The following is a 12,379-nucleotide window of genomic DNA, read 5'->3' as shown; positions in this document are numbered from 1 at the left end:
ATCACTAACTCTGAATTTCAGGTCATCTTCTATGAGGACAAGAACTTCCAGGGTCGCTCTTATGAGTGTAGGGGCGACTTTTCTGACATGTCCTCCTATCTGAGCCGCTGTCACTCCTGTAGAGTTGAGAGCGGATGCTGGATGATGTACGATAATCCCAACTACATGGGAAACCAGTATTTCTTTAAGAGGGGCGAGTACTCTGACTACATGTCTATGTTTGGAATGAGCAACTGCATCAGATCCTGTCGTATGATCCCAATGGTGAGAACAGAGAACATTCTGTTGCATTTGTAATAAATTTACTTAAGGTAATGTTCTTACATTTTCAATTTAGAATTTGGAAACTAGTTGAGTAATTGGGGGTCAATGTAGTTAAAGGGGAAAAACAGGGATTGATCTAGATTCACATCTACATTTATGTTGAATATATTCAAACAAAATACATTTTCTTCACAGCACAGGGGATCCTATAGAATGAAGATCTATGAGAGGGAGAACTTTGGAGGACAGATGCATGAGATGATGGATGACTGTGACTCCTGCATGGACCGCTACCGCATGTCAAACTGTCAGTCCTGTCATGTGATGGACGGTCACTGGCTCATGTATGAGCAGCCCCACTACAGAGGAAAAATGTGGTATTTCAGTCCTGGAGAGTACAGGAATTTCAGCAATATGGGTGGCATGAAATTCATGAGCATGAGGCGTATCATGGATTCCTGGTATTAGTGTTGTAATCTTTCAATAAAATAATTTCTCTACAACGATCATTGTGTTTTGGAAATCATTACTCCCACAATTATTTTAATGTGTAATTCACCACAATACAGCTCGAGTTAACCATATGATCTCTTAAGATTAGAATAGTAGATTTATTTAGGTTTTCATGACTAACACACTGTTTATACCTATTTTTATTAGGAGTTTTAAGTGCTATCGACAGAAGCAGGGTAAAATCCTCCAGGTATGAAGAGCATTATTTGTCAGATCATAAAATGAGCTTGACCAGTTTATACTCTATTGTAGATTCCATTGTTAATGAGATGGGGGCATTTTTATTGTCAATGTGGAATAACTGTACCAATTTTTGTATATGCAAAAATGTACCTAAACGAGTCGGGGTATTATTGATTCAAACACATTTGTAGTTGAATTGCTTGAATTCTTCTGTGGCTCACAGTTTTAACTGTAACAAAATACTTGTGTTTACCTGAAAGCTCACACTCGCCTCCTTGGGAACGGTCAGATGAGCGAGATGGGGCGCGAGCGGTTCGCGAGCGCTTGGCTGACAGATTTACACTCAATGTAATCCCCATATCACCATCGCCATTCGCCGTAGTGGACAACAGGGCCGTAGCCACTGCTGTCACGGAACGGGAAGCAGACGAGGTGGGCAGTACATATCCACGAAGGCTGCCTCAGCATGCTGGAGACCCAAACTTTTGATGCAGACATCGTGTCCGTCCCCCTCCTGGATGAGAGTATCACACCAAAATTAGCACTTTTAGAAAACTAACCTCTGGAACCACTGAGACTCCCAGGGGAAGTCGCTGCAGTAAGGGACAGTCCGCTCAACACGTCGTTAGATTCCGGAAGTATTTCAGAGTAGAAATTGGTCCTGAAGTCGATCATAAATGAAGGCTACGAAGAACAAAAGGTGAATGAATTCATTTTTGTCAACTTCAGTATACCAAGTTGTGCATTATGATTACAGTCAAACATTAAAATGTTGCTAAAAAAGGAACAACTGTAAAGGCTTTTTGGTACTTAGTATTTGATAATTAAGATATCTAACAAAATAAATCAAACACTTTGCAATTAATTTGCTATTTCATTGAGTTTAATGGGCCTCTTCATTTAGGGGTCACAATTGGCACCATCTCTGTCACACTAGACTCCTGTAACTTTTATCAGGAAGATTTATCGAAGTAATAATGAATTTATAAATGCTATAATTATTATAATTTTTTCACCCCATTGCAAACAACACAATTTTTTAAAATTATTTTTTACAATTCGGTCAAATATTTTTTTAATATAATATTTCAGGTTGAAACAGATACCAGGCTGTTAAAATCCAATTTTTAAAATGCAGATTAGTGCCATCGTGATGTATTTAAGATATTCTCTAAATTTGCTTTGTTGCAGCCTTACCAGTGTGTGCGTGTGACTATTCTGCACTCTTGATATTTTAGAGTGTCAACCCATGGTTGCTGTGCACTTTTTTTCTGCACAGTGGCTGATTTGTAGTTTGTACCACAAAAAGATTCTCTGAGTTTACTTTTTTTCATAATTTTCTATGTCTGTCATTTTTCACCACGAAGGAGCCAATGTGACTACTTTTTGTGACCGTTTAACATATACAAATCATGTCCATATTTTTTGTGTGTGTTCACATAGCTAATGTGACAAAATATCAAGTGTCATCTCATTCAGATGAAGCTATAATTTTTAACATAAAAAAATGTCCCAGAGGGTTTAAAAAAACGATTACTCCTAAATGTGCCTACATGTATATTATGTGACATTATCCACTGCAATAGGCTGCTTTTCATGCTAGTCGACTAAGCAACGTATCCCATAATGAAAACATGCTTAACGCACCATTTAGTGCTTTGCTTTTTACTTTTGGTTTTGAGGTGATGTCCGTAGGCTGTGTGACTGTGCATGAGTGTTTCATCAGGTATTGTTTGAATGGGGTGTTTGTCCAGTGATACTGACACTTGTTGGAAGCTGGATAAATGTTACTGTTTGGCGTGCTTTGAAAGATTGCCATGAATTTAAAAGCTGAGCCATGCACCATGCCTTTAATTATACGATGCTGCTTATTGTGCTAATAAATAAATGTTTGGTTGAGAATTGTCCAAATGAGGCTAATGTGGAATATTTATATTTAATATATTTAAAGATTCCCTGCACGTTTCTGTTTGTTTTTAGATGTATTATGTGGTATATAAACAAGTGGTCCTAAAAAAATAAGTTAGCGTAGAGCCCTGTTTGGGAAAATGTCTGATTAAGATAATTAATCAGATTTATTCATCTTTAAAAAATAGACTTTGTGTCATCGCAATATTAAAGTATCACTCCATAACTCCATAGTTATGCTGGTTGGTAATGTGAGGTCCCTACAATAAACTCAAAATTACCTGAGTTGCTTCACAACAAAAGATATCTGTGGTTTCACATGACTAAACATTCATTCACATAAGGCCTCTTTTTGTGTCATACATTTTAAACACATTTGATAAGAAATCTATGAAAGCATTCCTGTTGAAAAGCGGTAAAGGGTATAAACACAAGAGGTGTTAAAAGCATGATCTAGTCACATGGACCAGTTCAATTATAAAGGCCAGCGCATTGTTGGGTCAGGTGTTCCTATTCAATAGGGCAATAGGTCAATACAATAGATACAAAAGGTCTTCGAATTGAAAAACGTATATAAAGGTATCCGAAATACAAGGCAAAAAGCATTGGAGCTACACCAACAGAATGGGGAGAGTAAGTTCTAAAAATTATCATTTGAGTGACAAAAAGACATATGAACTGTAATGTTGCAAAGTACCAAATATTTTTCTGTATTGATGATTTAAAAATCAAAATGTTTTTTTCTTTCAGGTCATCTTCTATGAGGACAGGGACTTTCAGGGTCGCTCTTATGAATGTATGAGCAGCTGTGCTGACATGTCCTCCTATCTGAGCCGCTGTCACTCCTGTAGAGTTGAGAGTGGATGCTGGATGATGTACGATAATCCCAACTACATGGGAAACCAGTATTTCTTTAAGAGGGGCGAGTACTCTGACTACATGTCTATGTTTGGAATGAGCAACTGCATCAGATCCTGTCATATGATCCCCATGGTGAGAACAAACATTTTTAAGCTGCTCAATCATTATTAAGAAATATTACATTTTTATCTCCTTTGGCAGTTATAAGGGGAGGGATATTATTATTTAAATATTATGAACAGAATCACAGAAAATCTTCAGATTTGTGGTCTATTATTATGTTTAGTTGTTATATCATATTCCTGTATATTAAGATGTGATATTGATCTGTCTTAATAAATTTGATAACAATGTATTTCTCTTTTAATACAGTGCAGTGGACGCAATATAATTCTGGAATGCCAACCCTGCTTTAACTATAAATAAATAAATACAAATCTAAATCCATGATGAAACGTAAAAAAGCAAAAATAAATGAATATTTATACTCTTATTTCCTTATTTATGTGTAATTATAGATTTTTCCACATATACTGCATTTATTGTTTCATTCATTTATTTATACATTTATTTATTTCCAGTTGTATTTATTTCCACATGTATTAATAGCTATATGTATTCATTCCTACATTTATTTATTTTCACATTTATGTATTTCTACATTTCTACATTTATTGGTTTATGTATTTTTTGTCTGTATCCTAATGAGTGGGCGCGTGTTTCACCTCAGACATTAGCAATCGATCTCAGAGCGGCGGTGCTGAAGCTTTAAGGCCACAGGGACACCTTGTGTTGTGACCAAACGAAACGAGGTTGACAAAGTTCCATAGAGAAGGCAATCTAGTCATTAAATACCAACCTCACTGTATGTTGATAGGGTTACCACACAAAGCCTACATATTCTTTATAAGGGACATGGCCGTAAAACATCATCCAGTCGAGATTTTTCTAAAATGTCTTGGGACACATTAACAAAAACTGCACAACAACATGTTTGCTAGCAGACACTTTGAAGAAGACACTTGGACATGGAAGCACGCATGAAGCACATTTAATCTAGCCCCGGATGGAGCTGATAAGAATTTGAGTTGTTTGTCGATGAGATTTGCACAAATCCAGCTCAGAACGTAGAGAGAAACCTATGAAGGTAAATCAGTAGCAAAACTTGAAAAGTTGTAGATTTTAATTTGTACCTGTAGACTAAAATGAACACTCACAGGCCCTATGTGAACACATGTAACATAAAAAACATAAATTGAATGTTAAGATTTGCACTCCTGGACAAAACTCACAAATCTGTCTTCTGCATTTGAAGTTGCAGAAAAATTGTTACAAATGTGTAAACTGGCATTTACAAAATATATTAGCAGATACAAATGTATTGCACATATTTACACATTTTCCTAGATTCAGATTTGAATTGCAATCACAAATAGGCATCAACAACCTCTCAAACCAGCTCTCTGCCGACGTACCCTAACTCCCTGGTCTTCAATGACCTTTCTACGGACAGGGGTCCCACTTGGGCAGGTTACAAGGCACATCGTGGTGACGACCGATGCCTCCCTGCAGGGTTGGGGTGCAGTGTGCAACGGGCACGCAGTGTCGGGGCGATGGACGGGCCCCCGCCTGCGCTGGCATATCAACTGCCTAGAGTTGTTGGCTGTGCTACTTGCACTCAAGAGGCTACAACAGCTTGTGCAGGACAAGAACGTGCTGGTCCGGTCGGACAGCACAGCTGCCGTAGCGTACATCAATCATCAGGGTGGCATACTCTCACGGCAGCTAACACGACTCGCCCGACGCCTCCTCCTGTGGAGTCACCAGGTGATCCGCTCCCTGAGAGCCAGATACATCCCAGGCGACCATAACCAGACAGTCGACACGCTCTCTCGTCAGTTGACGCCTGGGGGAGAGTGGAGACTCCACCCCCGTGCAGTCCAGCTCATTTGGGTGCAGTTTGGGCAGGCTCAGGTAGACCTGTTTGCCTCCCTAGACACCACCCATTGCCCGCTATGGTATTCCCCGTCCGAGGCACTTAATCTTCCGTTTATATGTTCACAGCACATTGGTATGTTGTCCATAGTACTTTTTATATTATGTCCATAGCACATATATCTTTATATCATGTTAATTATATTGTATATATACCCACCTGTAATTATCTGCCTTTATTTGTGCATATTGTTTCATCTATACATACTGTATATATTGCACTTGCTACTCATCTGACTTTTGGTTTGATGCTAAACTTTGTGCCTTGTATTGTACATGTACATGTGTAATTCTACAGTTTCAGCATCACAAATACTATAAGGCTGTTTACCTCTTTGTGTATTGGGAAAGATCATTTACGGGATAATAATACAATTTTAGCTTAAATTTAACTTTACAGAAGTAAAATGCTTTTAATGAAAAATAAATGCATTGCTCATTAAAAAAATCCATGGACTGCTCCAAATAAAGTGTTGTTTTTGGTGGCGATAATAAATAAAGAGTTTCATGGCTCAGAGTGTAAAGATTTGTTTTATTGAAACATTAGAACACTAGTACCAAGAGTCCATGATACGCCTCATGCTCATGAATCTATTTCCACCCATATTACTGAAGCTCCTGTACTCTCCAGGTTTGAACCACCACATTTTTCCTCTGTAGTGGGGCTGCTCATACATGAGCCAGTGACCGTCCATCACATGACAGGACTGACATTGAGACATGCGGTAGCGGTCCATGCAGGAGTCACAGTCGTCCATCAGCTCGTACATCTGTCCTCCAAAGTTCTCCCTCTCATAGATCCTCATTCTGTAGGATCCCCTGTGCTGTAAAGGTATTTGTGTATATTTATTAATTGTGTAAAATTAAAACAAAAAGCGTTTAGTCAACAGGAAAGTAAAATAGTTATCATTGTGCTTTTACCATGGGGATCATACGGCAGGATCTGATACTGTTGCTCATTCCAAACATAGACGTGTGGTCCGCGTACTCGCCCCTCTTAAAGAAATACTGATTTCCCATGTAGTCGGGATGATCGTACATCATCCAGCATCCACTCTCAACTCTACAGGAGTGACAGCGGCTCAGATAGGAGGACATGTCAGAACAGTCGCCCATACACTCATAAGAGCGACCCTGGAAGTTCCTCTCTTCATAGAAAACAATCTTTTTTTTGTAAAACAAAGAAAACAAAACATATTTTAAACAAAGAAGTTTCCAGGTATAGTATTGTTTTCATTTCAAGATATACCAATAGTACTTACCCTTCCCATGATGGTGGTGATAGTGTTTTTCGTTCTGGTACACTGACACCCTGCACAGTTTAACCCCTACATTTATACCTGCCCAAACCTAAAGGATATGTGCCTCCTATTGTAAAAACTCCTGACCGGGTAACATGGAATAGAGGCCCATAGAAATCCAAAATGCCCTTCAGTTATTAGTCTCCAATTAATTGGCCTATTAGCCAATATGGTGGTGTGCTTCTTGCATCAAACAAAAACACTGAACCTTGAGTCACACCAGTCATAGCAATACACAATTCTGTGTTAAGATGCAAATCTGTATTTAATTGTCATTGCAAAAAACAAAAACAGAGGTATATCACTCTGCTTGTTTTACGTTGTTAAATAGATTAAAAAAATGATATGGTTGGGAGTAAAAACAAACAATATTTTGAGGTTATTTTGCCAGGATAGAACTACATCCATAATTTAAATGCAACCTTTCTTGGCTAGATAATAATTTGACCTAAAAATGGGTCACAATTCAAGAACAGCCAGGATTTTATTTTCAGTAAAATCATTCTCAGATTGTGTACATTTTCTTTCAACAATAGCCATGTCACTTGGGCTAAGATTGATTTTAGAAAAATAAATTAACAACCAAATTGCATTTCAGTGCAAAATTAGAGAATTTTATTGTGTGAAATGTTCAGTCAAAAGCCTTGCAAAATAAAAGAACTCCATTCTACTAAAGGCTTCCATACTGGTATGCTGAATCAGGAGTTTGTCTTTCCCAATAGCCAGAACAGTATTTTCAGTTCACTTGGGTAGTACTCTGACAACATGTCTATGTTTGGCAAGAGTGACTGTATTAGATCCTGCCGTATGATCCCCATGGTGATATCATAATAAAGGTGTTAAAATACACTTTTAAAACAATCAGCGGGATTTGTTATTTCTTTTAACCCATTCCCCGCCAGCCTTTTTAAAACAAAGTTGCCAGCTTACGCCAGCGTTTTTTAACATTTTCACCCAAATTTAATGGCTCAAAGTAAATGTTCTGTAAAGAAAACAAAAAACGTTTTTTTGTCAAAGATTCCGCCCAGATTCCACTCAGAACAATCATTAAAAACCACTAAAACATATACGTTCTAGGTTCTGGGATTCTGTACTTTTTCCCAAAGGTGTGTAATAGCGCCACCTGCTGTATAACACTACAAACACTGATTGCCGTAATAACACGTCTTTGGCGGGGAACCGTTTTTTTTAGAAGACGAGATAACTCGTCAATTGCGGTGAAAGAGTTAATACCTTTACAGTACTGAGGACAATTCAGAATGAGGATCAATGAGAGGGAGAATTTTATTGGCCAGAAGCATGAGATGACTGTGACAAAATCTTGGACCAATACCGCATGTCTCAATGCCAGTCCTGTCATGTGATGGATGGTCACTGGCTCATGTATATATGAGCAGCCCCACAACAGAGGCAGAATGTGGTACTTCAGGCCTGGAGATTACAGGAGCTTCAGTAATATTGGTGGCATGAAAATCATGAGCATAAGGCGTATTGTTGATTCTGTTTATTAAAATATATTGGCCAAAAATTGGTGTTACTTGACAGTAAAGTACTTTAAACTAATCTAACAGAATGCTGTGAATACTGGATCTAAGAGAAGCGTACCAGTATCGGGTTCTTCCATTCGGTCTGGCATTATCTCCCCACACATTTACCAAATGTGTGGATCTAGCTCTGACCCCGTTATGTATGAGGGGCATTCGTGTCCTAAATTACATAGACGACTGGTTCATTCTAGCAGAGTCGGAACAGTTGGCGGTTCAGCACATGCTGTACTTGCCCTGTAGAGCGAAAACCGGGATTCATCCGTGAAGAGAACACCTCTCCAAAGTGCCAGACGCCATCGAATGTTAGCATTTGCCCACTCAAGTCGGTAACAACGACATACTGCAGTTAGGTCGAGACCCCGATGAGGATGACGTGCATGCAGATGAGCTTCCTGGAGACAGTTGTCACGGTCGTGTGTGGGCAGAACCCAAACACAGGCAGGTGGAGGTAACTTATTACATTAAAGAGACTTATTAAATAAAACAAAACAAACACCCACGATGGGGCAAAACAGAGACTAGTACTAACAAACAGAAAACTTTCCACGAGGGGAACAAGCAAAACAAGGCAGCAAATAAGATAAGTCCGAAACATGAAATACACCGACAGAACTCACGGGGAGGAAACACATACAATCCTTGAAACAGGAACAGGGTAATCCAAATATCATCCGGGGCACGACTAAAAAGACAAATACGATACAATGAACCCACGAGGTGTAAGGGGAAACAGAGAAACTAAATAGGGACATAATAACGAGGGGAGATTGCATGGGACGGAGAAGGGCAGGTGACAATACTAAACACTAATGGGAGACAGATGACGGAGATAACAGTAATGGAAGCCTAACGGAGAAACAAGGGGGCGGAGCTAAAAGGAACACATGATGACACGTGGCGAATTATCCAAACATACCGCCACGTGTAAAACAAAACAACATAAAACAAAACATACACACAAGACATGATACTGTAACAACCCTGTCCCCAAGGCACAAAATCTAAGAACAGACCGGACAGGATCGTCACAACGGTTTCTGACACTCTTAGTAGTTGTCTAGGTGGCTGGTCTCAGACGATCTTGGAGGTGAAGATGCTGGATGTGGAGGTCCTGGGCTGGTGTGATTACACACGGTCTGCAGTTGTTCTCTGAAACAGCTTTGAAGATGTCTTATGGTAGAGAAATGAACATTCAATTGACGGCCTCTTGTGTACATTCCTGCAGAATGCATGCCAATTGCCCGCTCCCTCAAAACTTGCGACCTCTGTGGCATTGTGCTGTGTGATAAAACTGCACATTTTAGAGTGGCTTTTTATTGTGGACAGCCTACGGCACACCCGTGCAATAATCATGCTGTCTAATCGGCATCTTGATATGCCACACCTGTGAGGTGGATGGATTATCACGGCAAGGAGAAGTGCTTATTAACATAGATTAAGACAGATTTGTGAACAATATTTGAGAGAAATAGGCCCTTTGTGTACATAGAAAATGTCTTAGATCTTTGAGTTTAGCTCATGAAAAATGGGCGCTAAAACATAAGTTTTGCGTTAATAATTTTGGTCAGTGTATTTTCAGAAGGATCTTTACATTTACGTTTCTGTACTTGTTGATCAAGAGACCTGTTCTTTTGTTCAAGAGTCAGAAGTAACAGCTCGTTCTTTCGTTCACGAATGAGAATCAGCAAGTTCTTTTGCTCACACCCCCTTTTTAAAAAAAATGTAAGCTGTTTATTCGTTTTTTTATGTGTGAAGTTGAAAACCTAAATCAAGTGTCGCTGTCATTACTATGAGATCAGAATCCCGCCAATAGTATTGCGTGCATTTAAAAAAAAAATAAGAAGCGTCTATCAAAAATTTTAAACCGTGAATCAGCACTTTAAACACATTTTAAATTGTATTGCACAAAATTAATACATAAAGGAAACGTTGTCCAAATCGCAAACAAAATAATGTTTCCCATTGTTGTTTTACTAATTTTGGTGTTATCAGATATTTTCTGCTTATATTTTCATTTTTTTCTACACATACGTTATTTTTTCCCTCACTTGTTTTCCCACGTTCTTCACTTGCTTTTCCAAATGCTGCAGTTCGAGTTTCATGGTAATTAGGGCGGGCTTTTGCATCACCATTGCTCCACTAGTTCTAGATTGAGTATCTTAACTCATTTAGATGAGCACATGATGCAGCGTCTTTTCTCACAGTAGTGCATTAAATCAGTAACAAGTGCTAATTGACTGTATAGTTACTGGGAAACAGATTTGTTATGTCAGTTTTTTATTTTGTTCAGAAGCAAGAATTACATCAAAGAGCATGAGATTGCACTCGTGTGTACATAGGGGTCTGTCTTAATAGACAAAATGTGTAAGTAGAATCTTACCCCCATCAGCTTTGAAAGCAGGTGTCCATGTTATCATTAAAAACACACAGAACGATGCATACTTCGATTTGCATATTTCTTTTATCCAAGGACCTTTTGGAGTAAGACAGTGCTTGAGGACTCATTGGAGGAGCAAAACACTGGAGTAACAGTACCTCATGTGGATGGAGTGTATGTTATCGTGACTTCAGGACAACCAATAAGCAAATTTTCAGAGATATTATATTTGAATCTTAGAGCATCAGACTATAATTTATGTTATTTGTGTTATTTTTGTGTCATTTAACACCATTATAATACAATTATAAAGGTGATTATGCTTAGCACACAGAAAATAAAAGCTATGTTGTAAAAAAATTGTATACTCCATCCATCCATCCATCCATTTTCTACCGCTTATCCGGGACCGGGTCGCAGGGGCAGCAGTCTAAGCAGGGATGCCCAGACTTCCCTCTCCCTAGACACTTCCTCCAGCTCTTCCGGGGGGACACCGAGGCGTTCCCAGGCCAGCCGGGAGACATAGTCCCTCCAGCGTGTCCTAGGTCTTCCCCGGGGTCTTCTCCCGGTGGGACATGCCCGGAACACCTTACCGGGAAGGTGTCCAGGGGGCATCCGGAAAAGATGCCCGAGCCACCTCAGCTGGCCCCTATACTCATTTTCCATAAATAATAGTAACTGATGTATTAATTAAAACCCTTTGCCCAAAGATAAAAGCAGTCACTTTCAGAAGGTTTTATTTAAATAACAATGCCAAAACCTTACAGAAGTGGTAAACAAAGAGTGACCAATAAGAATGAAAAATAAATTTTACAAGGTTTCCACCCAACAGCCTCAAGAGAGTGAGGTGAGACGACCTAGTTTCAACTTCTGCTGCATCTTCTTGGAGTTAAAAAAAGCAAATATCACTAAAGCAATGTAATGAGACTGGTTTAATGGAGTACTTTAATACAATATACTTTAAAAAAGAGAACAAGCATTACATCTTTCTTTACAGCTTTCCTGTAGCTCAGTGATATGAGCATTGTGTTAACAACGCATGTTTGTGGGTTCGATCCCAGGGGATTGAACATACCTATGTATAATTGTATAGGATAGTGCAATGTAAGTCGCTGTGGATAAAAGCGTCTGCCAAGTGCATAAATGTAAATGTACATCTGCAAGAGAATTGTCTTTTTTGGTTGTTCAAAAGTTCACATTAGTCCATTCAAGTTATCAACACAAGTCTAACCAATCAGTGTCTGTGCAAAATGTTTCAACTTTATCTGTTAGCTTTCTGAAACTGAGTTCAAGTTTTAGTTAGCAGCTTGTTTGTAGTGCATTGTAAAGATTTGCTTTAGATGAAGTGCTCATGAATACTTACTGAATGCCTCATGATATATCGAACGTTCTGATTATACTAAAACTCATTGTGTGTAATTATCATGTAT

The 12,379-nt window shown here is 38.8% G+C and overlaps 2 protein-coding genes and 1 pseudogene across 3 annotated transcripts; 2 read left to right on the top strand and 1 right to left on the bottom strand.

Moving 5' to 3' along the window:
- On the top strand, nucleotides 1-732 carry LOC130427869 (gamma-crystallin M2-like; the record flags this gene model as incomplete). Its single annotated transcript, XM_056755587.1, has 2 exons — nucleotides 1-264; nucleotides 460-732. Coding segments are annotated over 2 exons (537 nt in total), but the record flags the coding sequence as incomplete, so codon positions are not given.
- Nucleotides 733-3,492: 2,760 nt separating this feature from the next.
- Nucleotides 3,493-8,536, top strand: LOC130427865 (gamma-crystallin M2-like; annotated as a pseudogene).
- On the bottom strand, nucleotides 6,276-11,929 carry LOC130427858 (gamma-crystallin M2-like). Of its 2 annotated transcripts, none has more exons than XM_056755574.1 (3): nucleotides 11,909-11,929; nucleotides 6,646-6,888; nucleotides 6,276-6,548 (listed from the first exon to the last, which is right to left on the bottom strand). In XM_056755574.1, the coding sequence occupies exons 1-3, from the start codon at nucleotides 11,927-11,929 to the stop codon at nucleotides 6,276-6,278; spliced, it is 537 nt and encodes a 178-aa protein (XP_056611552.1). The 2 variants fall into 2 exon arrangements, with proteins under 2 accessions (XP_056611552.1, XP_056611553.1); XM_056755575.1 differs by lacking the exon at nucleotides 11,909-11,929 and adding an exon at nucleotides 6,987-6,995.
- Between the last annotated feature and the right edge of the window lie 450 nt (nucleotides 11,930-12,379).

Source organism: Triplophysa dalaica, chromosome 8 (assembly GCF_015846415.1).
Source record: "Triplophysa dalaica isolate WHDGS20190420 chromosome 8, ASM1584641v1, whole genome shotgun sequence".
Taxonomy (NCBI): domain Eukaryota; kingdom Metazoa; phylum Chordata; class Actinopteri; order Cypriniformes; family Nemacheilidae; genus Triplophysa; species Triplophysa dalaica.
Note: the sequence above shows the minus strand (reverse complement) of the source record. Positions and strands in the feature narration are given on the sequence as shown.

Excerpts from the sequence above, each read along its gene's own strand:
- LOC130427858 (XM_056755574.1), bottom strand. The coding sequence starts at position 11,929 with ATGCTTGTTCTCTTTTTTAAA. Across the intron at positions 6,889-11,908 it reads TGCTTGTTCTCTTTTTTAAA|ATTGTTTTCTATGAAGAGAG; the intron begins GTATATTGTATT and ends TACAAAAAAAAG. Across the intron at positions 6,549-6,645 it reads CCTGCCGTATGATCCCCATG|CACAGGGGATCCTACAGAAT; the intron begins GTAAAAGCACAA and ends ATACCTTTACAG.